This window comes from Choloepus didactylus, chromosome 1, assembly GCF_015220235.1.
Source record: "Choloepus didactylus isolate mChoDid1 chromosome 1, mChoDid1.pri, whole genome shotgun sequence".
Lineage (NCBI taxonomy): Eukaryota > Metazoa > Chordata > Mammalia > Pilosa > Megalonychidae > Choloepus > Choloepus didactylus.
The window spans coordinates 73,699,542-73,723,079 of record NC_051307.1 but is presented as its reverse complement, the minus strand read 5'-3'; the positions used below and the strand labels follow the sequence as shown (position 1 = coordinate 73,723,079).

Here is a 23,538-nt window from a genome sequence, read left to right as displayed (position 1 = left end):
TTGTAAAAGGAGAATTAATTTTGTTTTATTTAGGTTTTCTGGCTTTGAGATAAAAGTAACATTTTTGTTAAATGAGAGCTGAAATTAATTGTGCAGATTTTGTTTTCTGACTCTGAATAAAGGGTAAAATCAGGTTGATATTAGTATTTTGAGTTGTTTAAACTATAGTGGGGACATGGTATTTGAATGACCTCATACCTACACATCTGCCAATTTTCTACCACCAGATTTCTTCGCCATGACTCTTTGGGACCTGGATCAATGGAACATTTGTTCTACCTGCTGTTCACATCTATTAAAAAATCTTCCGGTATTAGATTTGGCCTCATATCCCCACTAGACTATAAGCCCCATGAGGTCAGGAATGTTTTCCTTTTCTTTTTTCCTTTTAGCCCCTCTGTTGTATCACCAATGCCTATAACAGCACTTGACACACTTTGAACACTCAACATTTATTTTTAAAATGTGTAATATCCTTCTGCATATCTTGAGGCTTCTGAAGGCAGCAGTAAAGACAGCCAGTGGTATATAGATTAAAATTGCCTTCTCTAGGGGATATAGGGGAGTAATATGGGATTCTTGGTAGTGGTGTTATTTGCTGTCCTTAGTAGTATATTGTACTGTATGACATGTTATTTTTCTTTTTATAATTTTTTCTTATTGCTAAAAAAAAAAAAATTTTTTTCTTGTAGTAATCAGTATGTTCAAGTGCTGATTGTGGTGATAAATGTACAACTTTATGATGATACCATGAACAACTGATTGTACACTGTGGATAAATGTATGGTATGTGAATATAACTCTATAAAATTGTAGGAAAATATATATATAGGAGTAAAAGTGTTGGAGAAAACATGGTGAGAGGGATGATGCCTCACCAATATGGACTAACTACAATGTGTAAACTCAGAATTGAATCTTAGAACATAGCCTAATGTGGACACAATAATTGTAATAGTCCCTAGATTGTAAGCTCTTACAGCAGTTAACTCTATTCCTGAATTGTAAGGCCTGTCTCTAAACTTTGAGATGCTGATCCCCTAGCGTATAACCTGATTGGTCTCTGGAACAATGCATATCGCTGAGACACCTGAAACTCAGAGCTAGAGCTCGGCAGATATGAATGTCAGTATTAGTGCATACAGCCACTGTCAAAAAAAAAAAAGCTGAAAAAGAGCCCAGACTTCAATTAGTGATATGAATGAAGCAGGTCTGGTTAAGACCAGGGCAAGCCAGGCCAAAGGATAAAGGCTGAAACTGACTGTGTTTTAAAACTTCAACTTCCATGTGAGACCAAGGGAAGAGATGTTTATTTGGTACAGGATCTATATTTTATAAACAACTTAAATTGTACAGTGTGTTCAAATACCGTAATTACATAGAACTTTGAGTAGGAAGTGAGACCTGGTAGGTTTGTATAGGTTAATGTGAAATAGTGACACATCCCAGAGTAATTTGGGCAGATAATAAAAAATATATTTACAGCCTCCCCCTCCCCAGCCCCGAGGATCTGGGGGAAGGTACGGATGTGTTGGACATCCTCACCTGGACTGGTGTTGATGTTGTCACAAACATTGGGCTGGCGGTTTGATGTGCTGAGCCCTCGAGCATGGGACTTGCCCTTCTGAAGCTCATTACCACAAAGGAGAGTCTAAAATTGTATGTAATGGTGCCTAAGAGTCTCCCCCTGAGTACCTCTTTGTTGCTCAGATGTGGCCCTCTCTCTCTCTAACTGAGCCATCTCGACAGGTGAACTCGCTGCCCTCCCCCCTACGTGGGACCCGACTCCCAGGGGTGTAAATCTCCCTGGCAACGCAGAGTATGACTGCCGGGGATGAATATGGACCCGGCATCGTGGGACTGAGAGTATCTTCTTGACCAAAAGGGGGATGCAAAATGAGACGAAATAGTTTCAGTGGCTGAGATTCCAAATGGAGTCGAGAGGTCACTCTGGTGGACATTCTTATGCACTATATAGATAACACCTCTTAGGCTTTAATGTATTGGAATAGCTAGAAGTAAATACCTGAAACTACCAAACTCCAACCCAGCAGTCTGGACTCCTGAAGACAATTATATAATAATGTAGATTACAAGGGGTGACAGTGTGATTGTGAAGACCTTGTGGATCACACTCCCTTTATCTAGTGTATGGATGAGTGGAGGAATGGGGATAAAAACTAAAGGACAAATGGGGTGGGATGGGGGGATGACTGGGGTGTTTTTTTTCACTTTTATTTTTTATTCTTGTTCTGGTTCTTTCTGATGTAAGGAAAATGTTCAGAGATAGATTGTGGTGATGAACGCATAACTATGTTATCATACTGTGGACAGTGGATTGTATACCATGGATGATTGTATGGTGTGTGAATGTATTTCAATAAAACTGAATTAAAAAAAAAAAAAATGCCTTCTCTGCCAACCTATAGCCATCCTTTTGCTGAAGTCATAGGCAGCCCATGTGTTACAAGACAGATCCCCGCAGAAGACAATAGGGTCAAGAAAGCTCAAGTGTGCTCTGGCAGCTACTTCTCAATCTCCTTTTGTAGTCCCTCTACAATTCTCCAACCTCTAAATAGTTAAGTACCCTGTGGTTTAATCCTTGGACATGTCTTTTCTGTCCACACTCACTCCATTTCATTTAGTTTCAAGGCTTTAAATTTCTATCTCCACCCCTGATCTCCCCCTTAACAACAAATAAGACATACAACAGCCTACCCAGCATCTCCTCCTGGATGTCTAACAGACATCTGAACATAACCAAAACTAAACACAGGATATCTCACCCTCCCCACAAAATAGCTGAAGTAGAGCCACTAGCCAAATCAGGCCTAGATCAGACGAACTGCTGTCAATCTGCAAACTTGTAAGAAAGAAATAAATGCTCAATGTTTTAACCACTGAGTTCTGAGGTGGTTTGTTACGCAGCAAAAACAGATTAATACTCTACCTAATATAAAATTCAACAATTCTCCCCACTTCATGATTCTAATTATCCTCCTCCCCTGCCTTCCCTCCATCCTCCATAGCATCTATTACTAACATCCATATATTTCACTTATTTGTCTTGTTTGTTGTCTATATCCTCCATTTAAATGAAAGCTCTATTTGGGCAGAAATTTTTGGCTATTTGATTCACTGCTGCATCTCCAGAATCTAGAAATCTACGTAGCATTCAAGCACTCTTCAAATATATAGTGAATGAATCAATGAACAACTAGTGCTGTGTGTTCATACTCCTGGTATAATTCTCAGTTTACAACATTGATCCGTCTACAAATGTTGTAGTTCTAACAGAACTATAATTCACATCCTCATTTAGTCCAACTCACATGATGACTTAAATCCTGGTTACAAGGTATTAAAATTTTCCATTTTACTATTCAGTTTTAAAGATGATATATTCTTTATAGGTTTTTCCTGAAGAAATAAAGGAGATGGACAGTCCTAAACTTGAGTTGTGAGATCCCGAGCAAGTTTTGTTTAATTCCCTTAAGCCTGTTTACTGAACTATAAATTAGGGAAAATATCTAGGCCAAATGTAAACTGTAGACAGTAATAAAGATTTACAGAGAAGAGGGATGTTACACCAAGCCCTCGAAGAATGAAGAAATTGGATACTTAATATTTTATTCCCCAAAATATATGTCTCCAACAGTAGTCTCTATTTTCCCTAGCAGCACTTATTTTGGTTTACTGCCCCAACAGACTGTGAGCTCACTGAAAAAGAACTGTGCCTGATATTCAGTAAATATGTGATGACTGAATAAATATTGGCATTAAAAAATATTTACTAGACTGGTTAAAATAACTTTACATAATTGTTTCTCAAAAATAAAGTATTTTTTCTAATTGCTTTTTTATGCATAAAACAAATGTTCTTTATGAAAAATAAATGAAATAATATGGAATACTATGGTATGGAAATGCACTAAATAGTATGGAAATGTACTAAAACTTCAATTTCTATAAAATTTAAAAAAAGAAAAAATAAAGAAAAATATGTATGCAGGTTAATAGAGATTAAAAATAAAATTAGTGATTTTGAAAACAAAGGAAAAAAGAGAATTATAAAACCAAAGTCGGTTGCTGAAAAGTTGAAAAAATGGACAAACCTCTGGAAACCCCAAATTAAAAAAAAGCAGGTAACATTAGAATGAGAAAATGTATTATACAAAGAGGAGACTAATTACTGAAATATTGCATGCAAATTTATATCAATAAATTTTTAAGTCAAGAGAAACAGTTGGTTTGCTAAAAAAAATATATTGCCAAAATTAACTCAAGAAAAAGTAGGAAAAAATGAACAGATCAATAACCATCTGCAAAATTCAAATATTTGCTAAAGATTTACCACTAAATAAGCTATCAAGCTTTATGATTTTATAAGCCAGTTCTATATAGCCTATAGGATCAAATGATTCCTCTAGTGAGTCTCATTATTCCATAGCACAGAAAAAAGATGGAAATACTTCAATTCATGTTTCAAAAGTAACATATAATCCAAATGCCAAAAGAGAAAATACAGAAAAAACTGTTGAAAACCCTCACTATGAACATAGATATAAAATCGTGAATATCAGAAAATTAAAACCTGTAGTATTAGGTTGCTTATATGTTACCAGAATAAAAATTTCAGAAACCCATAGAACTATACACACAAACAGTGAACTTCTAACGTAAACTATGGACTATAGGTAATACTATAATTATTATAACATTGTTTCAATTGTTATAAAGTTGTCACACTAATGCAAAATGCTAATTATAGGAAAAGAGGGTGAGAGAGAAGAGCAGGGGTTGGGGGTAAGTGGTATATGAAACATACAACTGCTCTAATAAAAAAAAAAAAAAGAAAGAAAAAGAAAAACCCTGCAACATAGCAGGGTTTGCTATTACTACCTACTTGTGTGCTTTTGGGAAAATTACTTCACCTCTCTCTGCCTTAGTTTTTTCATCTGCAAAATGGAGATCCTAATAGTTTCTACTGCATGGAGCTAGTATGAAGATTAAATGAATAAGTATAAAGTCCTTTGAATAGGGTTTGGCACATGTTAAATGCTCATTAAGTGCTAGCAATTATTATCCCAAGAACAAAGAGTAACATAAGCCATTGTATTAACATTTTAAAGGAGAAAAGAAGATAAAATAAACTAATGTTTTATTCCAGTAAAATTTTTGGCAAATCTTAAAAAAAGCCAGGTATAAAAGGCAATCTCCTAAACATGACAAAGAATACATATCATAAGCCAATAGCACATATCATTCTAAATGTTAAAATACTGAGGTCATTTCCATTAAATTAATAAGACAAAGATGCTCACTATCACCACGATTATTTCCCTATTGAGAAATAAAGTATTTCCCAGTTGAGAAATAAAGTAAGACAATAATTGGAAAAGAAGAGATGAAATCATTATTTTCAGATGATATGTCTAGAAAATCTAAGATAGTAAGCAAAACTCTTATTAAAATTGATGAGATTTTAGTTAATTAGCTGGATGAAAAGATAACTAAAAATCAGTATCTTTATTTTAAGAGTAGCAATAACAAATTAGAAATTTATGAGAAAAAGAGAACCCAATCAGTAACAAAAAATATGTAATACCTAGGAATAAACTTAATGAAAATGGCAAAAGATTATATGATAAAGAATATAAAATTCTGTTGTACATAAAATACACCCAGAATACTTTCTATTAACCACCTCAGCTGTACTTACATCCTCTCAAACTCCCAACAATGAGCTTCTAGGCTCATTGTCTCCTCACACCTCACATCTACAGTCAGCCAGCAAGTCCTTCCTTTTCTACCTCATATATATTTCTCAAATTTGTCACCTCTTCACTCTGTCCACTTCCATTATACTGGTTATCCTTTAGACACAATCCAGGAAATTACACAGTATCCCTACTTCTAGTCTTATTCTCTTCAAAATCATAGCCCATCCAGCTGCCAGTTATCAGTGTCAAACACAAACCTGACTAGGTCAAGCCCCAGTATAGAAACAAAGATCACCAATGAATTCAGAATGGAATTGAAGCTCAAGACTAATACAACCTTTAGTTATCAGAGCCGAGCCACCTTTCCTCCTCCCCCTCCACCCCATTTTGGGCTTAAAACTATGGCTGTTTCTCAAATTAGGATATGCAAGTAGCTCTAGCCAAAGATTTTGGGGCTCCTTACTGCTACAAACACTGCACATCCTACTAAACTTACAACATGGATTTTTGGTGAACATCTGTTGAGGAAGACATTGTTTTATATTAAAATGAGTACTACAGGGAGAAGAGTGCAAAATTTGCATGACCACTTAAATGAAAATGCAAGATATCAAAATAAGATGGCATTACAGCAGACAGGTTTGATTCTCTCTGTCACCCCAGCATGTGGCCATGATTATATACTTATCATTACAAGTGAAAAAGCCAAATACTACTAAATTCTTACTACTGCATTTGCAAATGACCATCGATGATAACCCAAACTTACCAAGAACTAACTTAAGCCAGGTAAATGTTCTCTTTACATTGATGAACTCACTTTACAACAGTCTCTATCTCCAACTACTCTTACTCTTGCTCTCTCCACTCCAGCCATGGCAGCCCCTCCTTGCTGTCCCTGACACAAATTGCCATGCCCCCATTTCAAGGCCTTTGCCCTTATTATTCCCTATATCTGGGTTTTTCCTAGATTGCACGGCTCTCTTTCTCAACTCTTTGAAGTATTTCCTCAAATAATGCTTTCTCAATAAGGCCTATCCTGATCACCCCATTTAAAATTATAACCAGCTTCTTCTCAACCACCACCATTACTCCAGAGTAATAACTCTGATCTATGTTTTCCTCCTTATCATCTTCCTTATGTATCGTCTCTCTTTCTACCAGAGTGTAAGTTCAATGACAGGATTTGTTTCATTCACTGACACTAGCATCTTTGAACATTATAGGTGTCAATAAATATTGATTGAACTACCCTATGAAGCAGGTGTAACTATTATATGGATTTTATTTACCTTATGCAGAGACTGAAACACAATGGGAAATTTGCCTTTGGTCAGATAGTAAAAGGTAGAGAGGTAGGATTTGTACCCACACAGCCTGGCTCCACTCTTTACCATCACTGCATGGTGTCTCTCACTTACATAGTGAATTCCATATGCACAACCTATTTAGCACATTTCCCTTATTACACAGTCCTTTCCCAGCAGTGAAAACATTATCTTTGTATCTTGGCCGGCAACGCTTAGCCCATGATATACATTTAATAATTGTTTACTGAATGAATGAATGCATGGATACATTCCTTACCCAAGGGATTTTTACATCTTGATTGACCAAATCATTTGAGGCTTTCAGATTTAATAGCAAAATTTATATTTTTAATATCAAAATGTCTTGCTTTTAAAAATGTAATGATGTAAAAAATACGTTCTTTGAATTGACAAAACATGGTTTCTGATGAATGACTTAACTAAATGGACATGTACCCTATTCTTTTAATTTAACACTAATTCGTTTTTAAACCTTTATTCGACACTAACATAAATTAAGACTCCAGAACCATCTACTCATTTACTTCATAATATATAATGCATATACTAATTACCTGATAAAAAACGTAACAATAGTGCCATCTTTGTAAACACCGAGATTTACAAAACAATAAATCATACCAGGCAGAACCAGACACCTTCATTTACAAAAACGGACGCTAACGAAACCACCTTGAGGAGCAATATACTACCTCCCTACAGTTGCCCGGAGGCAGCTTTCTCAAATCATAAGGGCATGAATAATCTGATACGAAACCCCAACGGCCATAAATTTACCCTGAAAAACAATCAGTCCTGGGTAGAAGTGGCCGATGCAAGAGAAATTTAAAATGAGGTCCGTCCCAAGCCGCCTTAAAATCTAGGACCCAGAGATTTTCCTCCTCAGAGCTCCTCACCGTGTCTAGACTAGGGGGAAGCCATCATTGCCCAGGTACAGGATGATGCACAAAGGAAAAATCAGCCAGCCAGCGAGCACACGAAAACAAAGCGCAAGGATGAAGAACCAAACCCTGACGCCTAAACGCCTCTCCACGACTTAGCCGCAATTGCATAGCTCACGAGATTTCTCCTCTTCACGGGATTATGAAGCCGAAACCTCGCGGTCTCAGAGAAAAGGGGGGATTTGGAGAGACACGTCCTAACCTCTCTCACACACCAACCAAGTGCGGGCGTACGGACCCACCCCGCCCCTCACTGAGACCCAGTTCCCCAGGGTGCCTAAAAACTTCCGGGGCCTCACCGGAACCGGAAGCTCGTTGGAGCGTGGGGGTGGGGCCGAAAATCAAAAAAAGCGCGGCGAAAGCTGGAGACTGGAGGAGACAGAGTGGTGGGGGTCGTCAGGTGGAATTCTGATCGGTCCAGATGGACTCCACCGCCTGCTTGAAATCCTTGCTTCTCACCATCAGTCAATACAAAGCCGTTAAGTCGGAGGCGAACGCCACCCAGCTTTTGCGGCACTTAGAGGTGAGGGATTCCGTCTAATAATCCTTGGTTCCCGGGGCGGTGGGGTTTGGCGGCCCCAGCCCTGGAAAGAAAGGACAGCCTCTCGCGCCCTAGGCTGTCTGTTTGTAAAGGTAAGGGCGAAGGAGTGTCAGCTTTGAATTCCCAGTCTCCTCCACCCCTAGCTCCTCCATGGTCAGCTGTCTGCAGCGATGGGTTGAACGCCGACTGAAGGCTCTAGGAAGAGGGAGAATGGGATAAAAAGGTTGGGGGATGTAGGCTGTTTCTGTTAGATTAGAAGAGAAAGCTTCTAATTTCTCTTCTTTTGCTTCTTGTTTTGCTTTTACCATCGAAACCCAGCCCTCGTAGAATGTACAGTGAACTCGTGTTGAACTCGAACTTGAAAAATATTATTTAAACTTTCTTCGGGTTAAAAAGCAATCCCTTTCTCCAAGCCTACTAATCATAATCGTGTTTCTTTACCAAAATATTTTTCTCAGTTTTTAATTCCTAAAATGATGAATTATTGTCACTTTTTCTTATTTTCCAGTGATTTGTGTTTAGATTGTTATAACTGTTCTTTTAAAAAGTACAGTCACACATTTTTCCCTGTGACCTTGTTTATTTTGAGACTCTTGCTACCATTTGTTACGCATTTGTGGAATTCAAATGTTAATCTGTTTAATAATAAATAGTTAAACTCAATCAAAGCTTCTTTTAAGAATTCTCTTTTGTAAATTCCCTCTGCTAACTTAGAATTGAACATAATTTAAAATGTTTTCTACTTGGTATATTGCCACTATGATAAAATGCTAACTTACCAAAGATTCGCAGAATGTTACAGCGAGAAGATGATTGTGAATGGTACGGCAACATCAGCTTTTGGTGAAACCATAGCATAGTAAATGTGTCTTTGTTCTCCTGAGCTTCACTGGGGCTCCTCTTCGTACTATTGCAGGTGTCTAGCTCCCAAGTAGATTTTTTTTTATTTTTTCCATTCATTACCACAACAAATCCCAGCAAACCTAATAGTTAAAGGGTTTGCTTTTAAGTAGTTAGGGCTATGGAGGGCTATGGTCTCAAACCTAGGATAGAGGCAGTGTGCTAATGGCTCTCCAGAAGCCACAGGATAAGCATGACTTTATTTAAGAATTAAAATGTAGGTATTTTATTTTAGATAGTAATGTGAAACACTACCTCTCTTGGAAAATAAACAGGTATGTTGTGATTCTGAGTGCAATTTTAGCACGAATTGAAGGAGATTTCAAAGCAATTAATGGCTTAAAGACTGGCTCCTTGATACTGTGTTCCCAAACTTTCAAAAGATTTACAGAAAACTCTTCTATCATTGGGGCATTTTGATGCAAGGGTATCATGAGCACTAGCTTGAAGCTACTACTCTTAGGGACTTTTTTTTTAATTGAGAGATGACATACAGTAAATTGCATGAGATGGATTAATCTTAAGTAAAGAGTTTGATGGTTTTTTATTACATGTGTACAGTCATGCAGCCAACATCTATGTTAAGATATAGAATATCTCCAGTCCCTGTAAAGTTTTTCATTGTCCTTTTCCATAAGTTTCATATAAGTGGATTTACACAATTTGTGCTCTTTCGTGTCTGGCTTCTTTTACTCAACATAATCTGAAATTCATTCATGTTGCACATATACCTGTACTTCATTCTTTTTATTGCTGTGTGTGGAATTCCATTGTTTAAATGTACAGCAGTTTGTATACATTTGTCTGTTAACAGGCATTTGGGTTGTTTCCAGTTCTGGATGGAATTATAAATAAAGATGATATGAATTTTTCATATATAACTTTTTTGTGGACATATGCAGTCATTTCTATTATATGCTGAGGAGTGGAATTGTTAGGTCATAGGGCAGGCTTATGTTCAGCCTTAGTTGAAATTGCTAAAAACTGCTGAAACAGTTTTCCCAAAGATTATACCATTTTACCCTCCACTCCATAGTATGTGAGATTGACAGTCACTCATCTGCAACAGCCCCTGCTGTTTTAAATTTTAACCATTTTTGGTGGCCAATAATTTGTATTTTTAATGGTGCATGGCTCTGCAGAGCTTATGAGAACAACATCTAAGGATGTCATGTGAAAGATTATTCATTCTTTGCACTTCTACTCCCATTATTTTGTCTTTATAGCCTCATGCAAAACCTGAGCTTTGAATTTTTTTAGGATTGACAGAGCCGAGCAGGTCTCATTCTTGGTGATGGTGTTTCTTAGCATTAATCTTACCAATTAAGGGCACGAATTCAGGAACCAAGCTGCTCGGGTTATGAATACTGATTGCATTGCTGCATCAGTTAGTGCCTCAATTTACTCCTCTGCAAAACAATAGTAGCACCTACCATATAGGATTATTAGGAAGATGAAAAGTTAATATATGTAAATTACCTATAACAATTCCTAGGCCAGAGTAAGTGCTGTAAGTTAGTTATTACTGAAATAAATTCTATTTGCATTAAAATATTCAGTGTGTATGAGTAAAGGGGAGAATTTGTAAAGCAATTTTTTTTATTTTACCTTGTAATAAATAGTTTTTACATGTTAGAATCCTTAATATTACTGAGATGTAAGTTTAGTCCTGAGGGGAATTGTGTTAAAAGCAGAAAATATCTTAATCTTCTAGAGGGCTAGTTTTGTGTGTAGGCTAAAGGGCAATGCTCAGAAAGTTCCCTTCCCCATTTCATCTTTGCATCTATTCTTTTCAGTCTTATAGACCTTTACTTTAATAGTGTTGCTAAAACACATACTCCTTAAGAACAGATTATCTGAAACTCCCCTATAAACAAAGCTATAGTAGAAAAACTGACATCTAGATTAAGGAATAAAACAGAGGTTCAGAAAGGAAGGATTAGAGGGTTGCTAAAGCAGCCTGCTTAGGCCTGATCGTTTAGAAATATAAATGTACTTAGATCAGTCGTAGTTTAATTCTAAGATAACTAATGGTTTTTCCATCTTTATGGAAGAGATATGCTTAAATGAATAGCACTCATAAAGCATTTTGAAAATATGTTGTTTTCTGACAACTGTTGTTGGCCTTCAGCCCCAGTTTTACTGTGTGTGCGCGTATTGTAGTTTTTAGGGTTATAAGAAAGGAGTAATAAATGAAATAATCAAAAATAAAAGATGGCTACTTTTCAAAAACTTCATTCTCTGAAATCTCAAACTGCTAGGCTCAGTTACTTTCTTTGAGAGGGAACAGAAGGAGTGATCCAATAATTTGTTACCCTTTGGCTTACATGTTTTTGACTTTCCATTTTGCCTCCCTCAAAGTAGGTAGAATGTATGTTCTGGAATTCATTTATTCCCTTATCATATTATAGTAATGTATAGATTTGTAGTCCATGCCTTCATGGAATGGAAGGATAAACATTGCTAAATAGTCAAAGTTTGCTGACTTATGAAATAGGAGTATAATGTAATGTAAGGTAGGGTAATAGCAAACCTAATCTACTAGGTTTGAAAAAAGTTAGGGAAAGCTTCCTGGAGGAAATGAATTTAAACTGAGACCTGAATATTAGCTAGTGAAGGAAGTGATAGGTAATCTTCCAGGCAGAGGGAATAGCATTTGTAGAGTTTCTAAATTGGGAAAGAGACTGGCTATAGCACTGTGGAAGAAATGAGTTTTATTTGAAATGGAGAAGAGGTGAAGATTGCCAATTCTTAAATAACACATTTTAATCACTATTTTGTAGGTAATTTCTGGACAGAAATTCACACGATTGTTTACATCAAATCAGATATTACCAAGTGAGTGCTTGACTTGCCTTGTAGAGCTACTCGAAGACCCAAACATAAGTACTCCACTGATCTTAAGTATTATCAGTTTGCTGTCTCAACTAGGTAATATATTTGGTTTCTCTTTCATTTTTGGAAGATGTATAAATTTAATTATTTTTAAAGGGCAGATTTATAGAATCTGTTGCAGAATGATTCACATTCAAAAGTTTTCTTCGTTACAGGACTTCTCAGTGCTCTTATGCATTGTGCATTTCTTGAATGAGGGAATTATTGTAGGCAGCACTTCTTAAAACTATTGGATCAAGGAATCTAAAGCATATTGAAGATCAAGTGTTCTACAGAAAAGAATGCAATTTTGGAAATGCTGGCCTGTTTTTTGAATTAAAAAAAAAAAAAGAAAACAGTCATAGCTAACAATCAAAGAACCATCCTTCTGTGACAGATGATATTTAAGTTAGAGCTAAGGGAAAAATGCTAATGTTTCTTTTTCTATTTCTATGCCCCACCTTTATTTCTAATTTTGTCCTTTAATAGTCACTTTTTTCCCTGATTGGGGTGGGGGAGGTGCATTCTGTGTGATATATTATAAAATTAGTACTATAGGAATCATCTGATCCTTATAGGCTATATAGAACTGCCCTGTAAAATCATCAAGCTTGATAGCTTATTTAGTGGTAGATATTTAGCAAATATTTGAATTTTGCTTATGGTTATTGATCTATTCATTTTTCCCCTTTTTCTTGTGTTCATTTTGGCAATATATATTTTTTAGCAAACCAGCTGTTTCTCTGGATTTAAAATTTTATTGACATAAAGCTACATTCAATATTTCAACAATTCTATTTTCTCCTTGTATAAATACATTTTCTCATTCTTATTATTAAAAATTCCAATAATCCATAAGTATTAGCATAGAGCAATACTGTGTAGTAGAACTTTCTTTGATGATGGCGGTGTTCTCTATCTATACCGTCTAACATAGTAGCGACTAGCCACATGTAACTAGTGAGCACTTCAAGTGTGAATAGTGGACTGAAAAACTGAATCTTTAATTTTAATTAATCTAAATTTAAATAGCCACAAGTGGCTAGTGGCTACCAAATTATACGATGCAGATATAGGGAGTAAAATGAAAAGTGTTTACTCACCACCACCAAACCTCATCATTTCCACTTCTGGGGATGATATCTCTTAAAGACTTGATGTGTGCCTTTCCAGACAGTTTTCTATGCTGTGACAAATAATTGTAGATCTTTGGTTTGTTGTTTTCAACAAAAACAGTGTTGCCAAGCACTAAATGTTTTGCAAAATGGTTTGTGTGTGTGTGTGTGTGTGTGTGTGTGTGTGTGTTTTCACATAATATATCTTTGTTATCTCTCCATATCAGTATGTTCTTAAAAACTTCCCAATACCATATTAGAGGGTAATATAATTTATTCAATTATTCCCCTAATGGTGGTCACTTTTGGTTCTTTTTTAGTTTTTGCTACCAGAGTCAATACTGTAATTAACATTCTTCAGTGTTTTTGCTCAAATGTTATTGTATTTCTGTTGGGTAAATTCCCAGTGGAATTTCTGGGTCAGTTTTCAATTTAGCAGCCATTATTAAATTTTCTGCCAATTCCCACCAACAGTTTGTTTGAGAATAGCATCACTTTAAACATTTAAAAACATTTTAAAATTTTCTTAAGAGATAATCTTTTCATAGTAAACTTTCTACAAATATAAAATACAAGTTTTCTTCCTAGAGATTATTTTATTCCATGTAGAAGAAATTATTTGTATATTGAAAAAAGAAAGGAACGCTCATAAGCCCCTCCCCTTTTCCAGCTCATAAAATTTCTGTAGTTAAACTTCTAAATTGGAGGATATTGGTAAATAAAATAGCCATATCATGTGATTTTTTTTAATATAATAGAATTCAATGTGAAATAAATTAGAAGTAAGTTATTTTTTATCCATGGAGACCATATATTAAAAAGATATATTTTGTGCTGTTTTATTTTAATTTACAGCTTTAGACAATGAAACCAGAGACTGTCTTCAGAATACATACAGTCTGAATAGTGTACTTGCAGGAGTGGTTTGTCGGAACAGTGCTTGCCACAGTGATTCAGTATTTTTACAGGTACATACACCCACATAGTACTCTATTATTTAACGTCTTGTTCTCCCTTCCTTATAACTGACTTATAAATACAGGACGTCCGCATTTATATAACAATTGTAATTTGAGTTGGCATCTAGTCTCTTGTTGAGGAAACATACTATAATAATTGAAGCTATGGATATAGTCTTATTTAGCATAGAATCAAAGTTCTTGCACCCATAATATTTCTTTGAACCTAAAAATGCCATCAGTTGTAAGAAAGAAAAACATTGCCAAATAACTGCTATGCAATTTTAGAGGTGATAAAATGTGAAAAAAGATGTCTTAGAATTGATGATATACTGCACATATTTCAGCCTGCATACAAGTGTAGCATGATGAAGTGGACAAGGTTACTGACAAAGTGCTCTGTTTGAAACAGATTCTATAGAAATGTGTGAATTGAGCTATGAAGGTTCTTAGCCTCCTTACTTTGTATGTATTTAAAATATTGGAAAAGTTCTTGTCCTAAACTCTTCCCTAAATGGTAACATGCTCAAGGTATGCACTATAGTCAGTTCTCATGAGCAAACTATATGTTTCATCTGTTTATGTTCATAACAATTTTATTATTCTCAGTGCATTCAGCTTCTGCAGAGATTAACTTATAACGTCAAAATTTTCCATTCTGGTGCCAATATAGATGAATTGATTACATTCCTGATAGATCACATGTGAGTATGCACCCTTATTACTTAAACAAGTAACCAAATAATCTGTTGTTTAGTTTTGAAACTAAAACCATGTAGTAGTTCAATTTTTTAGATGATTTTTCCCAAGTTTTTAAACTGAGTGAGATTCTCTTGTTTGATTCTCTTAGATGATTTCAAGGATCAAATTTATGAAATCAATTGATTTGGGTAAGAAAAATTGTTATTGAAACTGATTATATTTAGTCTTCTTGATAGGAGAATATACTGATTAAACAGAACATGGTCATTTGACAATTATTCCCATATTTCTTTGATGCAATTGAATAGAATAATTTGGTTTCAAAACATGAAATAAGTGATCATTCCTTTTCAGAGCTTGACTACATATCAACAGGATAATTTTTTAACATGTTAGAATTTTTTTTTTACTTGTTAGAAGGAAGATGTGGACTACTGCAGTTACTAGAAGAAAGTTTAAATGTATAAATTACTGTATCATTTTGAGTTGATGAGAATTAACCTAATGCTTTTTTTCTTCCTTAATATTTTCCTTTAAACAAAACTAAACAATATAAAACAACAGTCAGTCTTCTGAAGATGAATTAACAATGCCTTGTCTAGGATTGTTGGCAAATCTTTGTCGGCACAATCTTTCTGTTCAAACGCACATAAAGACTTTGGTAAGAAATTTATTTTTAAAATGTTTCTTGCTTTGTGGTGGATTCTATTCTTTTAGAAAATTTTATTCATTTTTTTCTTTTAAAAAATTTTAATAAGGAATGTCATGTCTAGTCCATCTGAACTTTCAAAGCTTATGAAGAATCAGATTGATACATAAATAACTTGAAGTATTCCAACTTTTGTGTGTGTTGTATAAAGACAATAACTTAAGAGTTAATACAAATGTTAAATACTGAAAGCATAGAATAGAATTCCATTATTTTCCTGTTGAATAAGATAAGAAATGCTAAATTATTTAGTGCTTGTAGTGGGGAAGCACATCGGTGGCAATCTATCCCATTTACTAGTCTATCCACAAAATCAGTGGCAACTCCACTAAAAAGATACATAAGTCTCTAGTATCAACTACCAGTATTTATGAAAAGTGAAGGCAACAAGTTAAGTTGGCTGAACCACCTTTAGAAATATATTAAATTAAGAAAGTTCACTGATTTTCTTTTTAAGGTGTTTTGTGTATGGTTCTTCTGCCATGCAATATTCACAATTACTTCTCTGGTTTTAAACTAAACAAACATCTAATTTGTTCATGCGCTGCATTTTTCTGATCTGGAGATGGAGGTTATTTTGAGCTGTGGAAGTGTTTGAAAAGGTTTATAGAAAGGGAAGACAGCTATCTATATAAGTGTGTGTGTGTATGTTTTTCTAAATTGAAAAAGAAAAATGCCTGTATTTAGAAAACACTTAAATATAATGAAGAGTAAACATTTGCTCATAATCCCACATCTAGAAAATGCTCTTGACTAAGATTCTCCCTATCTGTAATACTGTCAGCAATATATAAGGTACCCATCTTATGCTCCCCTGCAGTGATCTCATAAGTTTAAACGGTAATCAGCAAATATAACAAAGTTAACTGCTGTACCAATATGTGTAACAAAAAACAAATTCTCTAATTTGCTAAATGTCTTCTTGCTTTTAACCATAATCATGAGGGTTCCTAATTATAACTCCTTTATTGACTTAAAACAACAAATTCTAAACAGCTTTTCCTGCTGTGTTTTAGAAGCTCTTCTGTTGCCAGTCTCTCTGTTTCCCTTTTGAATTACTGTTAGAATTGAAACCTGATTTATCATCAGTGAATAATTTTAAGATGACAAAAGTTGGCGAAATTTATCTCCTACTCATTGAGCACCTTTGCTGGGTTGATTTACAGTGTAGGTACTCTTTATTTATAAACAGTGTAGGAATTTAAATTTATCTCTGATTCTATGTTAGAACATTGTATAAAACATTTCTCTTTTAAAGGTGATAATTTCTTAGTAGAGTTCATAGTAATGTTTAATAAAAATGTGATTACATTGTTTAATAAAAGATATACTTTTAAAGCAACATATAAAATTTTTTATTCTAATTAAAAAAATTTTTTTTTCTTCCTTAGAGTAATGTGAAATCTTTTTATCGAACTCTTATTACCTTCTTGGCCCATAGTAGCTTAACTGTGGTTGTGTTTGCACTTTCAATATTGTCCAGTTTGACATTAAATGAGGAGGTTGGAGATAAGGTAAATGATTTTTTAATTACTTAGGAAAATAATTCATCTGAAGTTTATCAACTGTGATGCTTTAAAAGTCATTGAGGTTTTATGTTATAATTTAGAATGGTGTCAGCTTAAATTTTTTGTATAATATCCTTTTCTTAATTTGTGTTTAAGCTGTTCCATGCCAGAAACATCCATCAAACTTTTCAGTTAATATTTAATATTCTTGTAAATGGTGACGGTACACTAACGAGAAAGTATTCAGTTGACCTGCTGATGGATCTTCTTAAGAATCCTAAAATTGCTGATTATCTTACCAGGTATGAATTTCTTTAGTTAATTTTAGAAACATTTTTTTTTTGCCAAAATGTGTTTGTAATTAAAAAAAAAAAAAAAAACTGCTTTCTTAGATTTAGTAAACTTGGAGTCTGCTGATTCACAATAGATTAAATCAGAATGTTTTGGTGTGCTTTCTTCCTGTTCTTTTGCTTTCCTGACCTATAATGTGCAAGTGTAACAAGGTCATTTGTGTATTCTAATCTTTGTCTTAGATGATTAGGGTTTTTCTTTCTCCAAAATAGATAGATTTTTATTGATCTGATTCAAAACCAGTTTTAAATCTTGAGCATTATATGATTCTTTGAAATAATATTTATTTGTATTATTGGAACATTCATGTCAGTATATCTTTGTGGTATTTTTAAAAAGTTTTTTGTTTTGTTTAAAAAATGGATAACAGTTTCCATTTTTGTGCCTCAGTAATATTATAAGGTAAAATGGGAATACATGTGTGTATGTCCTTTCTAGATCAGATGCATTTCATGAAATTCTTGAGATCCATTTATATTTTAGCAACTGTTTTCCAAAGACCTTGTAGAGTTTGCATCTTGGGTTAAATTTTCCCAGTGCCTCAGCTGCTTTGTGGTTCTGAGTTAGGAAATTGTTGAAGTTGATTCAAGGAGTTAATTTAACTTAGCATTCACAAATGAGAAAACTTTTATTGAGCATAGGGTCAAGCATTGGAGGAGAAGATATTAGCAGTGACAGGGATATAAAGACAGTCCCTAATTTTTAAGGAACATAGACTCCAGAAGATTAAATAATGATAATAATAATAATAGTAACAATGGAAAACTATAAGAAGTAGGTCAAGGAGCAAGGTTGACCACTACTCATGACTAAGTGATATTTTGCAAAACCAGGAAACATTGACATTAGTGTTTCGTTTTTTTCTCCACTTAAGCACCAGTAGGTAAGAGAACTTTTTCTTCCTAAGTGACTTCCCTTTACCTGACCTTTTCATCTGTTCTAAGAGTCCTCCTAATATATTCTTATATGATCCCGTTCTGACTATTAAATAGTGCTTATTTACCAGCTTCCTAGTAAACAGAAAAAATATTTTGGATACACCTCTTCAGGAGGAAAGGAAGAAAATCTTGTTTAGCATCAGTAACTGGTTGCTTAATCTCCTTCTATAAATCTCTCAGTTCCATTATCTGTTATAGTCCCTATCCAGCTTAGAACCCATGAATCATCTCTGGCAAAAAAAAAAATTTAACTGTGTGGTTTTCTTGTTTATCTGTCAGCATTTAGAAAAACCCCAATCCTGAATCAAACCTGTTCCAAAGTCTAATGTCTGGGCTCCTAGTCAAAGCTTGGGAAACTCATACAATTTTATGAATTTATATACTACAAATTCTTTGTCTCTAAATTTATATTTTTTCCAAGTCAGCTTTCTTTCTCATTCCCTATACCTCTTATGTTTATTCCAAGTCAGCTTCTTTCTCATTTCCTACAGTGGCTATTTCAAATCTTCACATCCCAGTTGCCTCCTTTCACTCAGAAGATGACCTTTTCTTTGTTTCATGCACACATACAAAACAGAATCTCATTTGATTGGCCCTCCCTCAAATCTTTGTCCCAGGACAAACTTACCTGCGTTTCTACAAATTCTTACTTAGTTTCATCTTGTTTCACTCAAAAATAAAACACATTACTCTATTCTCATTTGTCCTATCTTCTTCAACTACTTCCACTATCTCGTCAGTGCCTCCTATTCAATTGACTCTTTGTCTTAACTTATAAACATGTTAAACTTTCACCTTTCTCTTCAACCATATGTACGTTTTAAAATCAGTGACTTCCCATGCATTCAAGATGAATATCTAAATTCTCAGTATGACCCTCTAAAGTCTGGTCTCAGCCATATTTTTTCACATTTCTTTTTTTTTGATGTTCTTTTCTCTAACCATATCAGACAACAAGCAGTACCTCCAACTTGCTAGAAATGCCTTCTTATGTATCCATATGCCATTGCCTATGGAGTATTTCCTCTGGAAAGCCGGAATATTCTCTTCCTTTATATGTCTAACTCCCATTTATTAAGATTCAAGTCTGGGAAGCTTTACCTGATCAGGCCTTCCCTGCCAAGACTGGTTTTGATACCCATCCTCTCTTCTGTAGCACCCTATATATTCCTCTATTCTAGCATTGTATTTTACATTATATTATATTTTCATTTTCTATCTTTCTGCCTCCATCCTTAGGCTACATTTCCTGACAGGGTACCATGCTGCCAAGTGCAGGTTGCAGCATTCCCATGGAATATGTCTGGTGCCTCTTAGAGTTAGGTGACACAGGTCCTTGCCCCTTACCTCTGAATCTTCATAGCCTAATTTAATGCTTGGCAATTGTAGGCACTCAATGAATAAGTAGCTAATTCATGAGAATACCCCTGTGTTGTTTGAATTTTTATACCCTGAAACAACCTTTTAAAAAAAAAAAAAAAGATAATTGAGGTACTGAAAGCTTCAATGGTTTATTCATTGTCAAATGAGTCATTGTCTTTTTACCAATTTCTGTATACCATGATGGTATGATGTATTTCAAGTTTTAAGAATAAATTTTACAAAGACTGTTCTATTTTAGAAGACATGTTTTATGTATAGTTTATGTATATTATGTATATTTTATGTATATTATGTATATATTATGTATTTTATGTATATTTTAGGTATATTTATAGTATAGATAAATCCCTTTTGATGTATGAATTTCATAGCTATCATTTGATGTCTACTTTTATTTCAAACCTAGGTATGAGCATTTTTCTTCATGTCTTAATCAAGTATTAGGTCTTCTTAATGGGAAAGATCCTGATTCTTCTTTAAAGGTATGTAAAAACATGACCTTTCGCTTTATTGTAAACTTTTTTAAATTGTCCTGTACAGAAGTACCAAAGTACATGCACTGCTCTCTGAATTTTCACAACTGAACACAACCATGTGACCAGTGTCTAGACTGGGAAATAGAACATTACCTAGATACCTTCCTTGTGGTCCATACCAAGGATAACCACTCCACTGACTTCTAAAAGCATATATTGTTTTTTTCTATTTTTGAATTTTATATAAATAAAATTTTATATACTCTTTGTATCTAGATTCTTCAACATTGTGTTGTAAAATTCATCCATATCTCATTTAGTTGTAGATTGCTTATCTTATCAATAGAAGTATTCATGGGTATTGGCTATTATTTTCTCATAATGACAGAGAGCTAGACCAATGGAACAGAGTAGAGACCAGAAACAAACCCACGGTGTACAGTCTCCTGATTGATAACAAAGGTGAAAAGATGGTTGTTTAAGTAAATGACATTGGGTCAATTGGATGTCCATATGGGTCTCACATCAGCTGCAAAAATCAATTCCAGATAGATTTTAGATCTAAATGTGAAAGATAAAACAGAATAGCTGTTAGAAGAATCATCTAGGAGAAAATTATCATAGCCTTGGGATAAACAAAGATTTACAGGGAAAAATTGATAAATTGGACTACAGCAAAATTAATAGCCTCTATTCATGAAAAGACCACTATAGTAAGAGAGTGAGTGAAAAGACAACTCAGAATGGGAAAGATATCTGCAATACATATATCCAACAAAAAACTCTTATCCAAAATTTATAAAACAAATAAACACTGCACACTAATCAGAAAAGAAATGTTTGCTCAACTTCATTAACCTTCAGGGAAATGTAAATAAGCTATACACTGTATACCCACATGGATAATACCAAACATAGATAAGAATGTGGAATATCCATAACTCTCACACAGTACTGATGGAACTGAAAATTGTTACAACCACTTAGGAACACTGGCAGTACTACTAACAGCAAACGTGTACCCTGTGACCTACCAATTTCACTTTTAAGTTTTTACTCAAAGAAATGCATACATACATTCACCAAAAGACATGTACAGAACATCAATTTCAGTCCTAATAGCCAAAGATTGGAAACAACATATGTATCCATCAACAGTAAAATGGATAAGTAAACCATGGCATATTTATACATTAGAATACAATATAGCAATGAGAATGAATGAAATGCAAATACATGCAACAGTATGGATGAATCCAACAATGTTGAGCAAAAGAAGTCCGGCATAAGAGTGTACACTTTTAAGGTTGTATTTATATAAACTTTTTACATGGATTTCTTTGTATACATTGGTGACCTGATTGAAAAGTTTGTATGAAAATACATACCTCCAAGAATGCTGAAATAAAATTAATCTCTGTTAGAAATCTGGTGTAGGATAGTTGAGGCATTGTCTAAGGGGAGACACAAGGAGGTCCTAGAGTTCTAGTAGAGTTCTCTTTCTTGATCTGATTGCTAGTTAGGTGTGTTCACTTTGTGAAAATCTATGTAGCTTTACATTAATGATTTATTTACTTTTCTGTATATGCTTCAATTGAAAGTGTATATGACTACATATGTACTATTTGCTTGTATGTACATAGCATTATCTCTGGTAAGATATACAAGAAATTTGTAACATCACTTGCCTTCAGGGAAGGTGACAGGTAGCTAGAGGTCAGGGTGGTACTTTTGGCACTGGAGCCATGTGAATGTGTTACCTATTCAAAAGCAAGTATTACAATATATATTTTAAAAAATAAATCAGATTGTCATTTGTATACTAAATGTTAATGGGCCAAATTCTAATAAAGTTAGATACAGTCAAATTGGTTCAAATACAAATCCCAATCATATGTCATTTACAAGAAACAGTGATAAAGAAAGGTAGAAAATAAGTGGATAGGCAAAGAGATACCAAGAAAATTCAAACAGAATGATAGGTTGGTAGTATATGAAATAAGGTAGACTTTAATTTAACAGTTAATAAACAGGTTGATGTGGGACATTATGTAACTGTGTAATGCCTGGGTTATGCATTCGAGAAAAATTGGAGTAGAATAGCGGAGCTAAGGGGCATAATGCCAACAGTATGCAAACTTAGTGTAGAAATAGCTATCCTCGAGGTTTTAAAGCTTTGGAATGCCACTTTTAAATCTTATCCTAAAGTATGCTTTATAGTAGCAGCTCTTGACTCTTGGATAACAGTAAGTATTCTTAATTTTATTTTTAATTCATTTTTTTGTTTCATTTTAAAAACAAAATATGTTTGCATAAAAAATTAAAATAAAACATGCAATAGAGGGAGTATAACATTAGTTGAAGCTGCCCCCCTCTCTTTGGCTCTCACAGTCCTGCTCATCAGAGGTGACCACCATTAACAAACTCCTTCATAGCCTTCTGGAACCTAATTACACATTTGAAAGTTAATATTGAAAGAAAAATTGGAAGTTGCTTTTAATTTTTGTTTTAGAGTATTTTCTTAAATACGGCATTTTTACTTCATCATTTGGTTACTTTATGTATTAAAGTCCTGGAAAATTGTCATTTAATGAAGACTATTATATCGCACAGGTTTTAGAATTACTTCTTGCCTTCTGTTCAGTGACTCAGCTGCGCCACGTGCTCACTAAAATGATATTTGAACCACCTGCATCTGGCAACACCATTCTGGGAAGCCATCCTAAATGTTTAGAACCTACTGTGGCTCTACTTCGTTGGTCAAACCAACCTTTGGATGGATCAGAAAGCTGTTCTATTTTAGCACTGGAATTGTTCAAGGAAATATTTGAGGTAATAGAATGTTTGACAAATTGCCTTTTCCACTTTCATGACCACCACTTTAGTTTGTTTTCAAAAATGTGCATAGTACACTTCTGGTTAACCGTAAGCTTTAGGAAAACTATTCCAAATTCCTAGCAGTCACACTAGACTCCCTTACAATATAGCTACTTAATTTTTTTCTCCCAAAGTCACATATATTCGTGCTTTCCTTTTCTTCACTGAATAATTTATATATACTCATTTTAGTGTAAAAAGTAAAAATAT

General features: G+C 34.4%; 2 protein-coding genes across 8 annotated transcripts in view; one reads left to right on the top strand and one right to left on the bottom strand.

The window, feature by feature from the left end:
* Window positions 1-8,241, bottom strand: part of DZIP3 (DAZ interacting zinc finger protein 3) — a 138,116-nt gene extending 129,875 nt beyond the window's left edge. Inside the window, exon 1 of one of the 6 annotated variants that reach the window (XM_037835179.1) lies at window positions 7,951-8,241. The gene's annotated coding sequence lies outside the window, so the exon portion shown is untranslated. The remainder of the gene's footprint in view (window positions 1-7,950) is intronic. The other 5 variants (XM_037835173.1, XM_037835182.1, XM_037835185.1 and 2 more) reach the window with 5 other exon arrangements.
* CIP2A (cellular inhibitor of PP2A) overlaps window positions 8,203-23,538 on the top strand; it is a 42,062-nt gene continuing 26,726 nt past the window's right edge. The window contains exons 1-9 of one of the 2 annotated variants that reach the window (XM_037835196.1): window positions 8,203-8,518; window positions 12,220-12,274; window positions 14,281-14,393; window positions 14,994-15,088; window positions 15,651-15,747; window positions 17,187-17,309; window positions 17,460-17,605; window positions 20,382-20,457; window positions 23,065-23,283. In XM_037835196.1, the coding sequence (XP_037691124.1) occupies window positions 8,417-8,518; window positions 12,220-12,274; window positions 14,281-14,393; window positions 14,994-15,088; window positions 15,651-15,747; window positions 17,187-17,309; window positions 17,460-17,605; window positions 20,382-20,457; window positions 23,065-23,283 (1,026 nt within the window). In that variant the 5' untranslated portion in view covers window positions 8,203-8,416. Of the gene's footprint in view, window positions 8,519-12,219; window positions 12,368-14,280; window positions 14,394-14,993; window positions 15,089-15,650; window positions 15,748-17,186; window positions 17,310-17,459; window positions 17,606-20,381; window positions 20,458-23,064; window positions 23,284-23,538 lie in introns of both variants that reach the window. The other variant, XM_037835192.1, reaches the window with a different exon arrangement.